General features: G+C 33.1%; 2 protein-coding genes across 2 annotated transcripts; both read right to left on the minus strand.

The window, feature by feature from the left end:
• Nucleotides 1-8,272: 8,272 nt before the first annotated feature.
• LOC133813932 (glutathione S-transferase T3-like) lies at nucleotides 8,273-10,297 on the minus strand. Its single transcript, XM_062246960.1, has 2 exons — nucleotides 9,439-10,297; nucleotides 8,273-8,391 (listed from the first exon to the last, which is right to left on the minus strand). The coding sequence occupies exons 1-2, from the start codon at nucleotides 10,295-10,297 to the stop codon at nucleotides 8,273-8,275; spliced, it is 978 nt and encodes a 325-aa protein (XP_062102944.1).
• A 1,249-nt stretch (nucleotides 10,298-11,546) lies between these two features.
• On the minus strand, nucleotides 11,547-18,377 carry LOC133817331 (protein trichome birefringence-like 43). The gene is made up of 5 exons (XM_062249818.1): nucleotides 17,771-18,377; nucleotides 14,440-14,611; nucleotides 13,071-13,246; nucleotides 12,809-12,967; nucleotides 11,547-12,036 (listed from the first exon to the last, which is right to left on the minus strand). The coding sequence occupies exons 1-5, from the start codon at nucleotides 18,094-18,096 to the stop codon at nucleotides 11,736-11,738; spliced, it is 1,134 nt and encodes a 377-aa protein (XP_062105802.1). The 5' UTR covers nucleotides 18,097-18,377; the 3' UTR covers nucleotides 11,547-11,735.
• Between the last annotated feature and the right edge of the window lie 3,037 nt (nucleotides 18,378-21,414).

Here is a 21,414-nt window from a genome sequence, read left to right on the forward strand (position 1 = left end):
CCTATCCCTAGCTAAGTCCCCGACTTGGGGAGCATAAGTTAAGATTAAAGGGGAGTTACCTCGCCCCGATACACTAGCCCCGGGAGTCCCGGCGTTTGGCAGGGCGTCTTCGAAAAGCTCCTCCAGCTCTTCCGAGGTGGCCGCTTCTGCCGAGAGCTGGTTCTTCTTACGCTGGGCCGCGTCGGCCCGCGCCGCCCTCACCACCGCGGCAATGTGATCAAGGGCCAGCTGCTCCCGGACGTCGACATTCTTCTCGCACGGGATGCCTCGAAGGCTTGGGATAACGATGGTCTGGGTGGCCGCGAGCAACCCAACTAGCAGGAGGTTGTCATCCCTGACGTAGCCCCCTACATCCAGCTCCTCCGCGGTCAACTTAGCATAGAACCTCCTCCTTTCTAGGAGGAACTCGGTAAGGGGGGTTTGAATGAAGGGCCCTGCGACTCGGAAGACATGATAAGAGACGGGTGGAAAAGATGAATAAAGGAGAAAGGTCCGGAGGAGTACTTACCCACTTGCTGGAAGTCCAGCAGCAGTGTGGGGTTCTTGTCAGTGAGGAACTCGGATGTCATGAACCAGTATTGCCTGACATCCGGGGGGTGCCTCCAGGAGCTGGTAGGAGTAGGATAACCGCTCCGCGGCTGAAGCCTATAAAAGCCGTCCAGGGTTTTGTTTTTGACGCTGAATTGCGGCACCAGCTTGTAGAAATACAAGACTTCTGCAGGGGTGGGCTCCGCAATCTCCTTCGCGACACAAAGCACCTTCCACACCGCAAGCAGGCGGTACGCTTGCGGCAGCAACTGGAATGGCGCGATCCCCACATACGTCAGGAACCGCACGAAGTAGTCATGAAGCGGTAGTGTAGCCCCCGCGCTGATATGGCCAGCGCTCCAGGCCCCGAATCCGTCCACGGACGTATGCGCCCGTTCCTCTAGCCTGGCCATGCGATTGTGAAAGAGGCCCGGAGTGGATTCGATGCCCAGTTGTTTCTCCAAGAGCAGCATCATCCGGTAGTTCCGGAACAAGTTGGCAGTTACGTCCATCTCCCACCTGTTGCCTTTGGGCGTCTGGACTCGGGAGCGACGATGGGGGCCCTATTGACCTCGTCTTCAGAATGGAGCGTAACGCCCGTGGCCATAACTGACGATCTGGGAACAAAAGAAAGAAAGACCAAGCAGTCAGTACCTAAACCCAAGAAAGTCGGTCAAGCTACGGGGAGTCTCCTAAGGACTGCTTGGAGTCCCATCGGATCAGGCCCGGGACCCTGATCGGGAGAGGAGGCTGCTAAGGCCGACCCCTTGTCTGGGAAGCATCCGAGTACGGAGTAACCCAAACCAGGCAGCCCTCCTAGCAAATTCTAAAGCACAGAGCCTAGACGCACGCATATAGAGAACGTAAGTTCACAAAGTTGGTAAAAGAGTTAAAAAAGACTTACTGTGTGGTGTCGACCGTCGAAGGTGATGGTTGTCCGACTATAAGGATGGTAGAACCTCGTTCTTGAAGTGGCACAGCCGGCGCAGTAGTTCGTCGACGGAACAACCCCGAGAAGCGTTGTCAGGTAGAAGAACAAAAGTTGGGGATCTGGGGACAGGCGGCGCAGAGCTAGCAGGCGGCGGTGTATGTCGTCGGCAATGTCGGACATGGAGAGCTCGAACAACGTTCGTGTTTTCTTAAGCTGGTTCGAAGATGGAAAAGTGCCAAATGTTGTTTTCTTGGGGCATTTATACCAGCCCCAAATTCTGGCCCACGATCCAACGGTCAGGTGCCTCTTCATCGGATGGTCAGGAATCGCGCAAGGGACATTTATGAGTCCTTTTAGCCTGGATCCTCGCTGCCTCAGATCCGACGGCCCAGGAGTGGTGGATGCCAAAGGACGCCCCATCCTACGGTCCACCTTGTTCCAGGGATATTAATGATGCCCCCCCCCCCCCCCCCCCGTGCGGATGGGACGCCTCGTGACGTGCACTGACACCCTAGTCTAGGCATAGCGACCCTTGGGAGGTCTAGGCGACCCTTCAAGGCCCGTGCAGCAATCACACGGTGATACATGTATCGTTTTCATAGAGCGGGCCGAAGGTAAACGACCCCGGATCGTGGTGAATGACCCGGGCTGATTGTCCCACCAATGCCACGTTCTTCTAACCAGACCCCCGAACTCGGGCAAGAACTATGGAGGCAACCTGGCGAGTGCCGAGGTTATGGTGCAACCCTCCTCCTGGCAAGCCCGGGCGAAGGCTTGGGGGGTAAATGTTATCCCCATTTCCTGCATGGGCTCTAGGCTTTCGTCTTGGCCCGCTGTCAGAGGGTCGGCTCGGCCCGTGGGCCCAGCCCAAGGTCTCTTGGTATGGAGAGTGCCCTAGGGGCCGGGTATGGACCGGGGACTCGAGACTGGGCCCATTGGAGTGTCCGGGATGCGCCTCCGGGTTCGTCCCTCGAACGAGGATGGCCCGGGCGATGCCCCGAGCGTCCGGATCGTTGCGGCCTGTGCGTCATTGTCCCGGACCGTGGTATGGTCCGGGCTTATGGTAAATGGAGTGGGCCAATGGTAAACGGACCTGGATCACCTGATCCCCAGTCGAAGGGCCCAAACGTCCAGGACCCTGATGCCGCCTCATTCCGCGTGGGCGTTGTCCCCACTTTTCGCCTGCAGAAAGGGTCACCTCGGGATTGCGCACTGATGTGTCAGGACTGCGCAGCCAAATACCCTGACTGGTCTTGTCTCCTAAATCAGCCTCGTGACTCGAAGTGGTCAGAGCCAAAACGCCGTTTTGTCGGGCGATGCATAGTTCTACGGTCAACCTATTGGGCCTTAGCTGGTTTGAGTTTCGTGTATTTTGTTTCTTTTTGTATTGGGCCTCCACTACAGAGGTCGCTCGTATCCGTTTCCCCGATGGGCCTGGGTTTGGTCCGGCCCAGACCCGGCATTCCCATCAGCTTATAAATATAAGCTGCAGAACACTGTAAACTCTCTCTCGATCCTAGGAAAAAGACAGAAACTCTGTCGAGAGATAGAGAGAAAACTCCATTATAAAAGGTTCTTGAAGCTCTAATAATATAGACTCGTGGACTAAGGCTAATTAACGCCTCAACCACGTAAAGACCCTGTGTCATTCTTCTAGTTCCGTTATTATTATTAGTAAATATTATTCATTAATAGAGTTGCCGAAAATCTCGGTTAACATTAATAATTTCCATATTAATGGAAAATTAATTAAATATGTATTTTTATAATTTATTTAATATTTAATATTTTCTAGAAAATTGGACAGCACAACGGTTATAAAGTGGACAATCCCAAAATCAAAACCTGTATCAAAAATACATATAATCTCAAACAGCCAGTATAATTATAGAAAAATATTCAATATATCAATAATATATAATTATATACTATAAATACACATAATAATAATTACTCTAATCAATAACAATATAGGTCAAAGAATTTATACCACAATGATCGGGTTCCACAACAAGTCAAACGATGATTTTCTGAGACTCAAAACGTACTTCGAAACCTTGAACACTAAGTTTCGACCATTGGTCTACGGTGGATCGCGGTGGCTCGTGGTGGGCCCACCACCCAACTATGGTAGATGTAGGAACAAGTTATTGGGTTTTGAAGCCCACAACACGAGGAACACGATGGTGGTGACGGATCGGCAAACAGATGCCCGAGGTGGCCGAATCGCAACTTTGAAGTCGCGGGGTGGCCGAACTTAAATCGACCAGTTGAGGTGTTTAGTCGGCGAGTGAGCTCTAGATTCTCGCGTGGTCGATAGTTCGAAGGCCTCTGAATCTAACAATCCAGCGCGTGGCTATAATTGGTGACCGCCGATGGATGTTCGGTGGTCGGGCAGACGCACGCACGAGAGAGAGAGAGAGAGAGAGAGAGAGAGAGAGAGAGAGAGAGAGAGGCTCGGTTAAAAGGTTGAAGCTTTTTTTTAATTACACTTGGACCCAAAATATTAAAATTCTTTTCAAATAAGCCATTTAGCAAAACTTTCTTAATTTTATAAAAATCCCCAATTAAAATTATATGACATTTGGGTCCAATACTTGACTACTCAAGTTTCTCACTCTTTAATCTCATTAAAAACATAAAATCATATTTTAAACACTATTTTTCCATTACTATATCTTAAATTTGTAAACTTGTACATTTTTTTGTATTGAAACTCTGATTTATAATAAAAAATGTATTATGAAAATGTTGGATATTACACTTGCGCTCAACAACAGAGTTTTGTTTGGGATGCTCAACATAAGAATGATATAAATGAATGCCTTTTGTTGCAACAAAAGAACTAAGATTGAGTTCTTTAGCATTATCCGATCATATGGCTTTATGGCAACATCAGATTTGCATTTCAACATATAGACCCAAGTAAATCTAGTATGATCATCGATAATGGTAAGAAAATATTTATATCCTTCCAATGTAGGAATGGAGTAAGAACCCCAAATATTAGGGGTGGCAATTTGGGTCACGACACGATGACACAACACGACACGACACGATTAAGGTAAACACGAACATGACACATTTAATAATCGTGTCGTGTTCGTGTTTGAGTTTTTGACACGTTTAATAATTGTGTCGTGTTCGTGTTTACCTTAATCATGTCGTGTCATAATCGTGTCAGACATGATAACACGAATAATTTGCTTAGGTTTTATGATTTTGTTCATATAGTTATGGTTAATCATGTCATAATCGTGTTCATGTCGTGTTGACCCGTTTAATAATCGTATCGTCTTCGTGTTCGTATTTTTGACACGTTTAATAATCGTGTCGTGTTCGTGTTTACCTTAATCGTGTCGTGTCATAATCGTGTCGACACGAATCTGACACATTTATACGAATTGCCAGCCCTACCAAATATCCATATGTACTAAATTAAAAGCATTAGGAGCCATATTATTATGAGAGTCAAAAGACAATTTCTTTTGTATAGATAAATGACATACATGACAAGGAACATTATTATTTAAAGAAGCTAAAATGGTAAAACTTTATTCAATTTGTTGGTAACTTTCATAGAAGGATGTCTTAATCGTGTATGCCAAGTACGGACATTATTACAAGATTTCTTAGAATGTACATAATAACAAGAAGATAAAAAAAAGGTCTTGGCTTGTTGCAGTAGGTACAAGTGTCCTATGCGCTTAGCAATCCCAAGCATCTTATTCTGAGTTGTGTCCTGTATTAGACAGTGGGTTTGAGAAAAAGAAAGAGTGTGATTGCGAGTGTATAACAAGGCAGGTACAAATATCAAATTTAATTGAAAATCTGGGACATATAAGACATTAAACAGGGTCAGATTTTTGTTTATTTCTATAGTACCAGATTTACACACTTTTATTCCCAAACCATTTGGCAAGGTGAGGTAAGAAGTTATTGTGTGGTTAGAAAAAGATGTAAAAAATTACAAATTGCAACAAACATGGCGAGTAGCACCATTGTCAATAACCTAATAATCATGAGATAGAGATACAAAGTTACCAGAAATATTAGAGATCCCATGTTGTGTCTCAGCGTTGGGAGCATATGCTTGCTGAAGCTGAGTGCTGAGCATGGCAAGAAGATTCTGTATGGTTGCTTGACTGCCTGGTTCTGGAGAAGGTAAAACAGAAGCAGTAGCTTGATGGACGGCAAGCTTATTGTTGACATTTTTGGTGCCATATCTAGGGGAAAACCATGGATGAAGTAGCATTTTTCTTTGAGATGTCCCGACTTTTGACAGTGAGAGCAAGTATGCCTCATCTTCTTCGTTCTTGATTGCGGAAGTGGTGGTGGGTTGGAAGATTGGGTGGTGGAAGTAGATGCAGCAATGAGATTTTTGGTAGCCGAGGGCCTTATCTTCCCTGTGTCTTTCTTCTTCCAAAATGGTGGAAAAGACTTTAGAATTAGAGGGAAAAGGATTAAGAAGAAGTACCTGAGATCGAACGACATGGTAGGACTCATTCAATCCTGTAAGAAATTGTAAAACTTGCTCAAGATTCTGTAGCTCAAGACTATCATTGGCAGCAACACAAGTACATGGCGTTCTTGGTCAGAGTTCATTAATCTCGTCCCACATGGCTTTGAGTTTAGTGAAATAGGCGCTAATGGAATCATCTCCTTGATGAAGCGATATGAGAGATGTCCAAATATCAAAGATGCGAGGCCCATTTTCTTGATTGAATCTTGTGTTTAACTCAGTCCACATTGCAGCAGGTGAATCAAGATAGATGATACTGCTCTTTATTTCTGGTGAAATAATCCAGGACATAACCATTTGATTACACTTACTCCAAGAATAAAAAAAATGGTGGTCAAAAAGGGGTTGGGGAATGGTTTTAGTGAGGAAGCCATTTTTGTTCTTCGCGCCCACGGAGAGCTTGAAATCACGAGCCCACTGTTGAAAGTTGGTGTCTGTGAGAGGTGGAGAAGCTAAGATCAGACCTGGTCTCCGGTGCCCATGAAGTAGGGATTGTTGGCATCTTCTTGAGTAGGTCGATCATGCAGAAGTGGATCGGAAGCAGTCGGATTGGTCCTCTTTCCAGTAATGGTTGACGTCTGAGAAGGAGGCAGGGCATCAAAATCTATGGAGGAGGAACGTTGCTCCTGTGATGGTCTATTTCTTGTACGTGTCATGGAAGAATAAGTGAAGGAGAAGAATGGGTTTAGGGTTTCAAGAATCGTGTTCTATCGGATACCATATTAGGGAAAGCATATACAGAGAAAAGCTTAATATATTTCTATTATTATCTATTAAATCAAATGAGGTACACGTGAAGATGGGTACAAATACATTCAGTAGGTGGAGTTAGCTAGATTAACTAACCATAGTTAAACTATATACAAGAGTAACCTAATATCCTAATAGACTGAATCCACAGTGGAAAATATAATTATTTTGTCATATATGTAATTTTTGTTTTTGTGAGACTACCCCGTTATGATTTGGTATTTTAACTTATTTTGTCTATCTTTTTTAACTTGGAAAGAAAATTTTAAATTTAGGATCTCTTCTTCACGAGGGGAGATGTATTACCTTATGTGTTTGGTAACATTTTGTCTAATTGTTTTGTCATCCTATTTTTTTCTTTAAACTTTTTATTTTGTTTATTTTTATTTTTTATGAATATATGAATTTTGTGAGAGTTTGTTGAGCATACAATTATGTGATGGTGCCTCTTTTTCTTGAGAGTTTTGTTATACTTTTTTCCTATTTGAAAGACAGATATCTTCCTAAAGTTTCCTAACTTTCCATCATTAGTTGTCTAATTAGTTTAGTAGTCACCTCATTAGATTTGGAATTTAAGTAGCCTATTTATGCTTGTAGAGAGTCAATTATTTATGTTCTTTTATATGATGTCAACGAGAGAGAGAGAGAGAGAGAGAGAGTAATAGCTTTACAGAGTATACTTTATCAATGCCCAATACTGAACTTTTTATAAGGCACTATGGTGCAAATATTATATTTGTCGAAAAAAAGTGCAAATATTATACATAAATAAATTCTCTATATATGCTTAATTAAATTTCCATATAATATATTGGAGACCCCTCGTACACATGCATGAATATTATATTCATACCACCACTGACACTATATAATACATGTTATAAAAAAATTATAAATAATATTGGTTGTGTTTGGTAAAATTTTTATTTTTGAATTTTTTAAACATAAAAATAGAAATATTATTTTTATTTTTGTTTCTTTTTTTTTTAAAAAATAAAAATATGTTTGATAACTATTTTTGTTTTTTGTTTTTAAAAATAATAAATAATAAATACGTTTGATAATTTTTATTTTTATTTTTATTTTTTGTTTAACAATATAACATGAACTGTTGATTTGAAGAAGAGAAGAAAAAAAACTGAAAAGTAAAAAATGGTTTAAAAAAATTTTGAAAGTGAGAAAATTTTGTTTTCAAAATTTAATGAATTTTAATTAAAATTTTTAAAAATAATAAATAAAAATAGAGTTACCAAACACTATTTTATATTTAATTTTCAAAATTTTAATTAATTAAATAAAAAAACTATTTTTTCAAGTGTTACCAAACAGCTCCATTAGTATTGCAATTGTACTTGTACTTATCTCTTTTTCATGCCTTGAAAACATATTTCAATAACTTTGTTATCAAAATTATTAAAGATATCTCTTGTCTCAACTTTTTTTTTTCACAAGATCAGTGTAGTTTTCAATCTTGAAATTGCTTACTAGAGCACATATCCAATAGATATGTTTCAAGGGGATCATCTCAACTTCCATAATTTTTATTGTAGAAAAATCATTTGAATACCACTCAACAAATAAGTGGATTCTTCTTCTTCTTCTTCTTCTTCTTCTTTATCAAAATCAACAAGGATATAAGCATATGTTACACAAAGAAAGTCTACATTTACATCATGAAGCTACTTTGACATGAACTATTTGTTAATTTTAATATTAATAGTTAATGGGTAATCACAAAATAGCTCTACCTTGGGTTTTAATAAAAAATACCCCAAAACTAAAGAATGTAATACTTTAAATAGGAATAAAAATTTACTAAAATGGTGAATATATGTAAGAATCTAAATAAAAACAAAATTAAAGAAGCTCGTGACAACAGAGAAACTTATACTAAGAGTTTGTTTAGTCTCATTTTAAATATTGATTAGATTATTAGCTTTGAGTTGAAGACTTGAAGTGGTTGTTAGAATATTTATTTATACCTATACTGTATCACATCGGTATGGAATACAAGAATTTGAAAAAAAATGGAAAATCTCGCTTTTCAAATTTTTTTATTTTTCTGGGTTGTAAAAATTTATATTTTGGTTGTCTTTGATACTGATTGGTTACTCTTTTATAAAAAGTTTTATTTTTAGATTATATTATTTCAGATGCTTTTTTGTTACCTCTAAAATTTATTTGGAGACACTTTACTATAACAATTAGTTATTTTTAGGTTATATTGATATTTTGTATACACCGGTTCATCTATTAAAAAGTAGTCATCGAACAAACGTTAGTGTCCTTCTACATGACCCCTATCAATGTGGGCTCTCTTTATTCCTTGTCTTGTTGAGCTACCCCCATCCATGAGCTCTTTGAAATATTGATCGTCAGTACACTCTGCAATTATGATATCCTCTAGACTCATATTGTCGTATAGATTCGGAGAATTTGGCGAATCCATTGTAGAACTTAGAGTTTATGATATTTGGGAATGAAAGAGTAAAATGAAGGATTGAATGGAGAGTTGAGTAAAAGGAATATTGAAATTTGGTATTTATAGACATGGTGACATATATATGTAGCCGTTAAAATATAGCTGTTAAAATATAGCCGTTAACAGAAAGGATAATTTATTTAAATAAAATAAAATACATAATAATGCGGTTGATAAAAATACATAGCAATTACAACTTCAGGATATTATTCTTAATATAAGTACACAATTTTTCATGATCTTTCTTTTGTTCAGGAGTCATATGCGACGTGTCCATAATGAGATAATCTATGTATTTTGTCATCCTATTATCTTCTGTCTCTTTCTCCTTTATCGCCACCAATTTATCAAATGCAGATGCTTTCCGTTCACTAATCTCAATAAATTTAGCATGTGTATCTTTTTTTTTCCTTCCTTTTTCTCTTTGCTGCCTTTTGGCCAGTAGGGCCCACTTCACGTACTTATCATCACTGATGTCTGCATTGGAAGAAGAAGTAAATGCCCCTGATTCTGACACCTTTGTTCTCTTACCACCTTTTGGTTGGTACATTGTATTCCATTTCGGCTCATCCTTTAGCAATCTCCAACAGTCCATAAGCAGAAAATTTGAGTTGTTATTTTTAGATTTGTACAATTGATGTGCATTCTCAAGAATTTGCTCATCAGACCAACCACTGTGATGTGCTTGTTGTACTCGTTTATAACACCCATTGAAACGCGCCACCTTTTGATTCATCTTGTTCCAATAATCTTTGCATTGCCTTCCAGTTCTTGCTTGCTCACCTTTTTGGTTGGTGTTGTAGTATTCTGCCATCCGAGCCCAGAAATGTGTAGAAGTTTGGTCATTAAACACAATGACATCCTTAGATGTATTAAGCCATCCACTTATCAAAAGTATAGTGGCTTCCTTGCTCCATTTGACTTTACATTTATGTCTTGATTCATCTTCATTGTGTAGAACTACATTTTCCAACCCTTCAACACCATGTTCAGGTTGGGTTTCAGAGATAGATGTTGATGATGTTTCACGATTCAAATCAATACTAGACTTTTCCATACTTGGCCTATAATTTCTTGAAACCATTTCAGGTTGGTGTAGGGAAGGCATATGAAAGACATATGGTAGTGAATTTGTTGGCGTGAAGAATGGAACTTGTTGGGGTGTCTCAAAAGAGCCAAAATTTTGGTAAGGGTAAGAGGACATGGGATAATTTTTAGAATTTGGAAAACTTTGGTTAAATTGAGAATATTGAAAATTTGGATTTTGAAGATTAGTAGAGGGAGTATTTTGAAAATTTTGATTGAAATGAGAATATTGAAAATTTGGATTTTTGAGATTGGTATGTGGAGAAAATGATGAATTTTGAAAATTTAGATTTTGGGAGTTGGTATTTGGAGAATTTGGAAAATTTTGAGAATTTTAGGAATCTATTGGTAAGAAAAGAAATTTTGTGATATTGATAATTTGGAAGAAGATGTATGTAATGGTGTGAAAATTAAATAAAATCAATGAGTATTTATAGAAAAAATAATAATAAAAAAAACATGTCACCAACGGTAATTAAAAATGGTAATAAAAAAAAACAGTAACAAAATATTTTATATATGTAAAATGTTATATTTATATATATATATGTACAATTAACAAAAAAAAGAAAGCTGTGTCGCCAAAAGTGCCTTAATTTTCTTCAAGCATTCAAAGTCTCCAACGGTGAAAGTCATAGCCTGTTAGAATTTGGTCAACTAGCAATCCTCTAAGCTACGCGTGTTGGGGCTGCTCTTAGACATACCTAATTTTATTTTGAGAGATTATGAGAAAAGAATTATTTTGATTATTATTATTAGTGGTCTATAATCGTTATTCATTGAAAACCACTAAGGGTAGTGGAAAGCAAATCACAAAATATGATCCCAAAGGTTTGAAGCCAAAGTCTGCTCAGGCCTCCAAAACATACAATTCTAGCAATGTTGTATGAGTACTTTTTGCGACATAAAAACACATTGTAGAAAGTTTCATTTTTTTCATAGCTTGCTGTAAGTTAGTACACATACAGAAAACACATTAATTAGGAATTAAGAACTCGATCTTGGCCGTTTATTTTGAGCCAAGATCAGGCAGTGTATAGTGGGCCTTCCCACACTTAATTGTAATTCCCATATTTAGTTCATAACATTAATTACTGGCAAAAAATATAGCTATTAGATCAATTATCAGAAGTGCATATATATATAAATATATATATGATAATGACCAGCTATGCATGCATAGATTAACTAACAATTGTAATTAACAGTAGAAAAAGGAAATTAAGAAAGAAAGAAAAGCAGCACAATTGATATATACTACTAATTTATTATTAGCCAATCAACATAAGAATTGCTAGTACATACATGTATATATATACTACCTTTTTTTCCTTTTTTTTTTTTTGGTAGTTATATATTATTAATAATATATTTGGTAGAATCAACACACAGATTAATTAACTAATTAATGTAGCAATTTTGTGCTTTATAATTGATTAAGTTTGTATAAGAGCAGCATATAAGATAAGATTCCAAGTATCAGGAACTCCGGCGAGACACCAATGACTGCAGTCCATGTCACGGTGGCCGCCGTGGCCGTAGAAGGAGGGGTGACCGTCCTTTCTTAGCTGTGACAGCGCTGTAACGTTAAGCAAAGACACAGGCTTTGAAATGGAGCGAACCACTTTCTCTACCACCAGTTCTGCCGGGTGTGGCCCAGCTCTGTAGCTCAACCCATCTAGTGCTTTTGCTTGTCCAGCACAGCTCCTTCCACTCATATCTCCCCATTCGGTTGCACTGTTTTACAAGTTACACATATTCAAAACATTAATTATAGAACCAAATTAATAATATTAATCTATACATGTATTTTTCACCCATATAAGTATTCCTATATTCCTATATTCCTATATTCCTATATATATATATAAGACATTTTAAGATTCCTAATACAATTCTTGATTATTAAATTAAAATATATAAGATCTAATATTAAATAAAAAAAAACCACCAATGACGATTTGTATAACTAGGAACTTTACAATTGCATAGTTTGCATCCACATGATCGAGATGATTATTATGCATGCTTGTGACCTACTTTATTAAGTTTTGTTTCTTTATTTTAATTAGGGATGTTAATTTAACCTGCGGGGTAGGGTCCCCATGGGGACCCGCCCCTAATAGGACGAGGGCGGAGAACATAACCTCCGTCTCAAACCCGCTCCGTTTATATTGTAATTTATATTTTAAATATAAATATTATTAAGAACATATAATATAATAATTTATATAAAAATATATATTCATTAATGGTATAATTTATTATTTTTTAATTATTTTATATTAAAAAAATTATTTATTTTAATTTATTAAATTTAAAAAAAATTAAATATTTTTATTAAACAGGTAAGCCCCGACTCCGAGACAGAAAAGCCATCGTCGAGCCCGTCCCATTCCGTTTACATCCCTAAATTTAATTTGTGGTGGTTTGAGGATGGTCAAAGGTTATACTATTGTACACAGGATATGATCTTTCTCTCTCTATATAAATATATATAATAACTTACTTATTATGGTCGGGGGAAATGCCCTGAAAGAAGACTCTAGTTTTTGTTGGATCAACGTTGGTGTCGATCCAATTAGCCCATGTGTTCAAAGCTTTCTCGTACGCAACCAATCGGTCCATGTCCTTTAATAAAATTTGCCCATCTTGAATGAAATCCCATCTACACTCAAAACAGGTAACACATATATAATTTTTCAGTTGGTTTGACATCATATAATTATACGAAAATATATCTTAAAAAATTATATGTACAATTAACATACGGCTGTTTTCTGCCAGTGTGAAGCCACCAGTGCCAGGTGTTGAAGATCAAAACGTCGACGTTCTTCCACAGTGTTGCACCTCGAACTGAGTTGAGTTCAAGAACTCGTCCCACACTTGTGCCTACAATATCAACTAGAAATGCATTCCTAGAGAACATTACCTTCACATTGTATGCCTGCACAAATTTTCCAAATTAACATTATATATATCATTTGCTATCATATATATATATTTGGTATTATTAACCAATTATATATATAATAATAAGTCAATGATCACTGCTATAAATATTTTATTGCTGTACACCAACTTGAGTTAATAATTGTAATCTTTTCTTAACATTCACTAATTAAGAGCACTCACAACAGCTCCTTTAAATGAGTTATTTCTTTAAGAATTTGAAGAATTGTACATCTATTAATTTGGGCCACACTAAGAATGAACAATTATTTATAATATTTAGTGATTCCCCACAAAGATAGGCGGAAGTACTACAAGTCACCACCAAGCACTACCTACTCTTAAAAGATATATTATAATTTTAAGAAGTAAATAAAATATGTGCTCTTTATCTATAACAAAACACTTATTTTAAAATGATACATATATATATATGTAAATACCAAAATTGTCATTATACATATTTTAAACTTGATTATTATATTCGTGTTTAAGAAATGGAACATTAAGGTTGATGTATAGTACTTAAATAGTCAAATCATTATATATAATTATTAATTGTCATTATTAGCGATGCCTCATCAAAACAACTAGTCATAAGTCAAACATGATCAAATCATAATATATAATAATTATTGAGGCCGGTTCTTTTTAAATTATCTTCAACAATGTTAAATTAATACATATTTAACTAAATAATTTATTTTATTGTGAGATATTTGTGGCAAAAGTATTTAAATTATTAAGTTTGTAGTACTTAAGTATACTTAAGTTATTTTTTTACTAGCAAAAATATTTTCAGTCTATGTTTTGTTGCAGCCGTCAGTTCCAACTGTTAAGTGTGTTTGTGATATGTTTGTGAAAATACCAAATTAAATAAATATTTTTGGTGAAAATACCTAATTTAATAGATATATGTAGTAAAAATTCTCAAGTTATGAGATATTTGCAGCAAAAATACTCAAGTTCAAAAGCAAATATGACATCACGTGGTGGACTTAGCAACAAAATAAACAGCTGCAACAAAATGTGAATGAAAGGTATTTTTGCCAGCAAAAAAAACTTAAATACTTAAGAACTAGAATTTGAATACTTTCACCGCAAATATTTCTTTTTATTTTTAATATTGCACATAAATCAATTTATGAGCCAACATATGACTTGGCGTAGAAGAGATATTATTCTTACCGGAAATGAAAATACAGAGAGGTCTCCAACCCTAACCAATTTGTATTGGACGAGTGGGTTAGCTGCGTGAAGCATGCAAGTAAGAGATTGCCATTGGTTTAAACTCAACGAGTCCCCCACAAACATTATGCTTTTTCCTCTGAACCTCCACAAGAAATCTCGGCCGTCGAATCTACATCAACAATTCAATTCAACCGTACGTTCAAATGGTGGGAACCAAAAATATCAATGTATTAGTTTCTGTCTTTAAAATAGAGCAAATATAGACAAAAGTGTGCATATATTAACAATATATATTATATATATAAAAAGTGGGTAGATAACGGAAATTTTTGGTTTTAACGGTTTTTTATTTTTTTAATATTAACTTTGATAGAATAGTTTTATATCTTACATAATATTCTTATATTTAATGGTAGTTTGTAAACATGTCTTAAACTTAAATAAAATAAAGTAAATAATTAAAAAATCTAAGATAAGATATTTTTTTTAGATATTTTACATAATTATTTAAAAATAATAAATAATTAAACAAATTAAAATATGATATTTTTGAAATATTTTACAATAATAATTATTTAAAAATAATAAATGATTAAACAAATTAAAATATAATATTTTTTAGATATTCTACAACGATAATTATTAAAAAATAATAAAATCATACATTTTATAACTTAAATAAAATTTAATTAAACTTAAACTCACTTATTAGAATAATATCATATTAAATATATAATATAATCTAATGTGAATTAGTAACAAATTGTTTTTTTTTAAACTAACCAGAAACTTAAATTTAAAATACACGTATAATATTTAATATTACATTAAACATATAATATATAATCTCTTGTTGTCATTCCTAAATTCAAAAAATAGAACAAACATAAACTTAAACAAAAATAAATAAATTATTTATTTTATTGTATCTAGTATATATATAATAGATGGAAGCTCTTCATTGTTTTGTATTAAAGAGCAATATATAGAGGAAAATTCTTTTTTGAGCGCTTCACTTTAAATCTTATCAGTGAGACTTTTAGTGTTCTCGACATTTAAATAATTTTTGGTATGGATATTGTAGTTATTTAAAATATTTTGTAAATTTTCAAAATTTTTTAAATAATTTATAATATTAAAAATTAAATTCAAACATGTTGTTGTATACTGTTTACTAATTCTAACAATTAATTATATGCTAAAGTATATAGAATTAGCATCTATTATATACGATGGTGATGAGTGTGAGAAGCCAACAGCCTTTGGGTCCCTCGGACATGTCTTTTTCTAAAATGGCCATGTAGCCGCCATAATGATCTATTGGACTAGTGTGTACTTCCTTTGACAAAACTAACTAATCAACAAAACCAAAAAAAAAAAAAAGTAATAATAATCTATAAAAATGATCACCATTTGCTATAACTACAGTATGTATATATATATCAATTGTTTTTGCAACCACAAGAGACTGTGGTCCCTCCCTCTCATATATATATATTATAAATATATTGTGCTGTTCATTAGAATCGTATACAAATAAGAACCAAGCATATATATAAAATGGTCCCTTTTCAGCAATAAATAATGTCGTGATGATGATTTAAGTAATCTCTAATCAGCCAGCTTTATAAATTGAACTCTATCTCTCTTTCAATCGAACAAGCTCATTATTGATATATACCCAACCATTAATGTGCTTTGTTCTTGGATATATAATTAAGAATCTTATTATTATTATTGCTATTATTATGTATAAGAATCTTGATATATTATTATTGCTAAGTAATAATAATTATGTATAAGAATCTTGATATATATTAACCTTTTGAGCTATAAAAAGTCACACGTACTGCAGTAATTACCAGCTTATTAGATGACTAAAAACAGTACAAAATATTACTTATATATATATCATGATCACTCCAACTACACATTGGGTGGTAAAATTGAAAAAGCAAGGAGTGACTTTTGAAAGTTTTACTTTGTTGGCAATAAAATTTTATTACCGAACAAATTATTAGGGCTAAACAAATTAAAACCATTATGTTGTTTAGCTATATATATATTACAACGCATGCTCAAAAACTGTCTGCATTGAAAGACAGAAATATATAGATTGATTAAAAACCATAGAAAGAAAGAAAGGGCTCAATCAAAAGGCATAACATAACTGCATGTGCAGCCAAAGGAAATGACCACACGATATGGGCTTATCCAGTACTGACAGCTGGATGACACATATATGTAAATTGTATACTATCCACATGATATAACAAATATATAAACCTAATTCCCTTTAATTATTAATTTACGAATATGTTCTTTCGCCTAGACTAATATATAAATCTAAAAATACATGATTAATATATTCCAATTATTTTATATTATATTAATTAATTAACTTCATTCAGTTACAAACAACTATTTGTTTTTTTCTTATGTATAATCTAAGTCGTCAGTTCCACCAGCACCTCCCAACAAACTAAAGTGATTGCATCGGTTGTTTAATTTACATATAAAGTTACGACAATTGAGATTTTTCTTTCAAATTTCAAATTTTATCTTTTTTAAGAAAAGAAACAAACAATTTTTGGATTATATTTCACCCAATCCATAATTGTATTATTCAGCATATTTCCTCTTATAACACAAACAAAAATGGGAAAATATCAATTTAGCACATGTATTTTTCTCAAATACATAATTGACTCATGTGTTTTGTTAAATGAGAAATATGACTATGTATTTTACAAAATGAATCAAAATAGTACCTTATACTTAATTTTAGTAAAAAAAATTCAAATATAATATTTCATTCTAAACTCTTTGTCCACTTTCTCATTTTATCTTAACTCATCGCCTCACTAACAATCTAATAATTAATCTTATAATTAAAAATATTTTAACTAAAATCAAATTTAATATACTATTTAATCAATTTTGTAAAACACAAACTCATCATTCTCATTTACACATGGGCCAAAATTGTGTTTTCCTGGACACAATTGCTAGTTTCTTTTCAAATATATATAAGCTTAAATGACGAAAAAGACCATAACTACATACACATATATATTACCGCGTAAGAAAAGCAATACCTTAAAAAAGTAAATATATTGTACGTATACTAAAAGCCAAAGCATGAGACCAAAACAAAGTTTAGCCACAAAAACCATTACCGACCAACTTTATACAAACAAAACACAAGAATGGAATGAACAACACACAAATACAATAAATAGAAACCCAAAAGGGAAATTAAAATATATATATATATATAAATTTTTGGGAATAAAAAAAAAGGGGGCATGGGATGGGATATGGGTACCTTGGTAATCTGCAAGCAGAGGGCTGCCATCTGAGCTTGAGGTAGAGCTTGTCAGGTCGACCGTTCTGCACACAATCGAACTCCTTCTCTACAAAGGGACATTTCAAGGTGTCGTACAGAGGATACGACGGGTCGTATACCCAGTTACCCTCCGACAAATCACACCCCTTCGTTGTCGTCGTATTGGGTTGTGTCACTGTCACTAACCGGTTGAAATGCTCATGACCTTCCTCATTCTTTGCTTCGCTCCCTGAGAGGAATAGAAATACCAGAACTACTACTACTACATCAATACTTTGTGTTATGCTAAAGCCTAAACAACCCATCGTGGAGAGAAAGAGAGAGAAAAAGTTAGGTCTTGAATAAAACTTGTGTGACTCAATTTGAGTCTACCTAGCTAGCTAGGAAAGAAGCACTGAGTTTACGAGGCTATTTATAAGAATGGGAATTCATGGGCTTTTTTTATTTTATTTATGAATAAATATAGAGTGGGTTTTGGTTTATAAATTTGTATTTAACGTGACAGTGAAAGTGATATGTGTATTAATCAAGAGGAGCTAAAAAAGACGACGACTCGATCAAAGTTTATGTTTATCCATTTTTTTAAAAAAAAATTAGTACATTTATAATTTAGAACGTATGTTTAGGAATATTATAAATATGATTTAGAGAAATTAAATTAAATATAACCCACGTTTAAAGAGTCTTCAATCTCTTTCGGTTGGTGGACATATTTGGTGTGGAGTGTGGAATACACCAAAGGCTTATTTTTCCGGTGGTCCAAAACGAATATTTTCCAGAAATAAAATTAAATTTCAACAAAAAAAACAGTACTATTTTCAGTGAAATAAAATTATATAAATAATTCACTCTAGTTCTTATCATCTAATTAATTTAATTGGTTGGTTCGCCAAGAAAGATACAAAAATATTGTGTTGCTTGTTTATATTGTGTGATGGATTATACTAAATATATTTACAATAATTTAGCTTTGCTACTTAAAAAAAAAAAAAGAAGAAAAAAGAATCAAATATTTATTATACAAAAAACATGCCTCTCGTATGGCTTAGTATATCAATTAGCTATCTATATAACTCTCTTGAATATATTAATAATTAATTATATATATGTTCACATTATTTTTTTTCCATACTAAAATTAAACATTATTTAATTAGTTTTTATGCATAATGATCATATAAATTAATACATGAATGGCATAATCTTCATTAAAAGATAGTACGTAAGTAAATCATGATCAAGAAGAAAATTTGAATATACAAAAATATGATCATATCATATATGTAAATATGGGAATGAATTTTAGTGCATATAATTAACATTGTTTGTTTTGTGTTAGGGTTGATATCAAAGTGGTCAAGTTCATTGAATTTTCATCATGCAATAATCTCTCAAATGCTTTTATATACATACATATATATATATATATAATTTTTTGTGCGCATTATTTCAACAAACTTATTAATGTTCCTAGTTTCACAAAATTAAAAATTGAGTCTCTTATAGATAAGCACACGGTCCATATATAATACAGTACCAAGACAAGTAACCCAAAGCATCTTCATTCTTGTTACACTAACCATATTACAAAGTTGACACTTTTGAAAACCTAACCTATCTTCAAGCCAATTATATATCTCATATTATAAAAGTGTTCACATACATATTGGTATCCCATCAATTAATAGAACACCAGTCAAATACATCGATATATATATATATTCATATAATTGACACCAAGTAACACCTAATTAATAAACGTCCGCATTATTATTAAAATTATATATATATATATTTATATAAACACGCAATTATTGTTGCTGTATACGTCGTATTTAGTTTATAGGTTCTTAATCTTTCAATTGTATTATATGTTATAAGCCAAATAATTACTCACAATTTTGCATTTATTATATTTTTTCTCAAATAAAGTATATGTATCTTTTTCAATATATATATATCTTCTATATAAAAAGTATGTAAATAATGGAAATTTTTTGTTTAATAATTTATTTTGTTAACCTTAACGAAATATTTTAAATATTTAACGGAATATACATTTAAAATTAATAAATATTTATTAATTATACTAATATAAATTCAAATTCAAATCATATAAAATATTATAATTATAATATATAATACAAAACTAAATATTTAATAATTATAATAATATAAATTCAAAAATTATAAAATATTATTATTATAATAATATTTAATACAAGAATATATTTAATACTTATATTAATATAAATTTAAATATTATAAAATATCATTATAACTATAATATATAATACATAATCTTAATTTTTATTAAAAAACTATCATTTATATTTAAAAAAATTATTATATTATATATATTTTTAAAAATTATAAATAATATTTTGGTTTAATTTTTCTTTTAATATGTTTAAGTCATTCTTTTATATATAATATTATTTATTTATTTAAAATTTATATAAAAATAATACAAATTTAATAAAAATACGATATCGCCATGTGGTTTTGTTAAAAAATTAGGGAGAATGTTAAAAAATTAATTTAACAACCTAAATAATTCTTCTAACTTAATTAATCTCATTGAAAAAAAATGAGATAATTCCATCCAATTTATATCTTTGTGTATTTCATTCATAAGAAGGAAAAAAATATAACTTTTGCATCCAAATTATTTTCTTCTAATTCATAATAGTAAATAAACTGTTTTTTTTATATATATTTTAATCTAATCTTATCCATTCTCACTAAATACATATATTGTTAATAAATTATATATATTATTAGACCTCACATCAATGGCTACAGCCCATGTCACTACTGAATATATGGAAAGGGGTGATATCATCATTGATAAACCATATAATATTCACGCCTTCCTGCCCTAATTAATTAATAATTAAATTGAGGGTTTTTTTTTTGACAAAAGACCAACGCATCTTCTTTTTTTATTATATTATTATTATTTGATAAAAGACTAATTCCATTGATATAAAATATTAAGTTTTAAAAAAATATCTATCAAAGTAAATTCATATATGTACTATAGAGACCTAGACTGAAAAATATATTGAGTTAAAAAAATCTTTAAACATAAAACTTACCGAGAAGAAATATTTTTTTTTTTAAAGTCAACTAATATTATTGAGTGAAATAATTTTTCTTTTTTACAAAATTGAGTTTAATATCTTATAAGCTCACTTTAATTAATTCTCATATGTAACCCAACAAATATTATATTGACTGTATTAGGGAAAGCATGCATATACACAGAGAAAAGCTTAATATATTTCTGTCATCATCTATTAAATCAAATGAGGTACACCTGAAGATGGGTACAAATACACTCAGTAGATGGAGTTAGTTAGATTAACTAACCAAGTTATAGACAAGTTATGTTAACTATATACAAGAGTAACCTAATATCCTAATACTCCCCCTCAAGATGATATGTACAAATTTGTAAGACTCATCTTGGTTAACAAGTCTTGAAAATGAGTAGGAAATAGGGGCTTTGTGAGTATATTAGCTAAGTTTTCTTGTGATGTAACATGAAGGAGCTTCAATTGGCGATTTTGAACTTGCTGTCGAATGATGTGACAATCTATTTCAACATGCTTGGTGTGT

The sequence above is a fragment of the Humulus lupulus genome, chromosome 2 (genome assembly GCF_963169125.1).
Source record: "Humulus lupulus chromosome 2, drHumLupu1.1, whole genome shotgun sequence".
Lineage (NCBI taxonomy): Eukaryota > Viridiplantae > Streptophyta > Magnoliopsida > Rosales > Cannabaceae > Humulus > Humulus lupulus.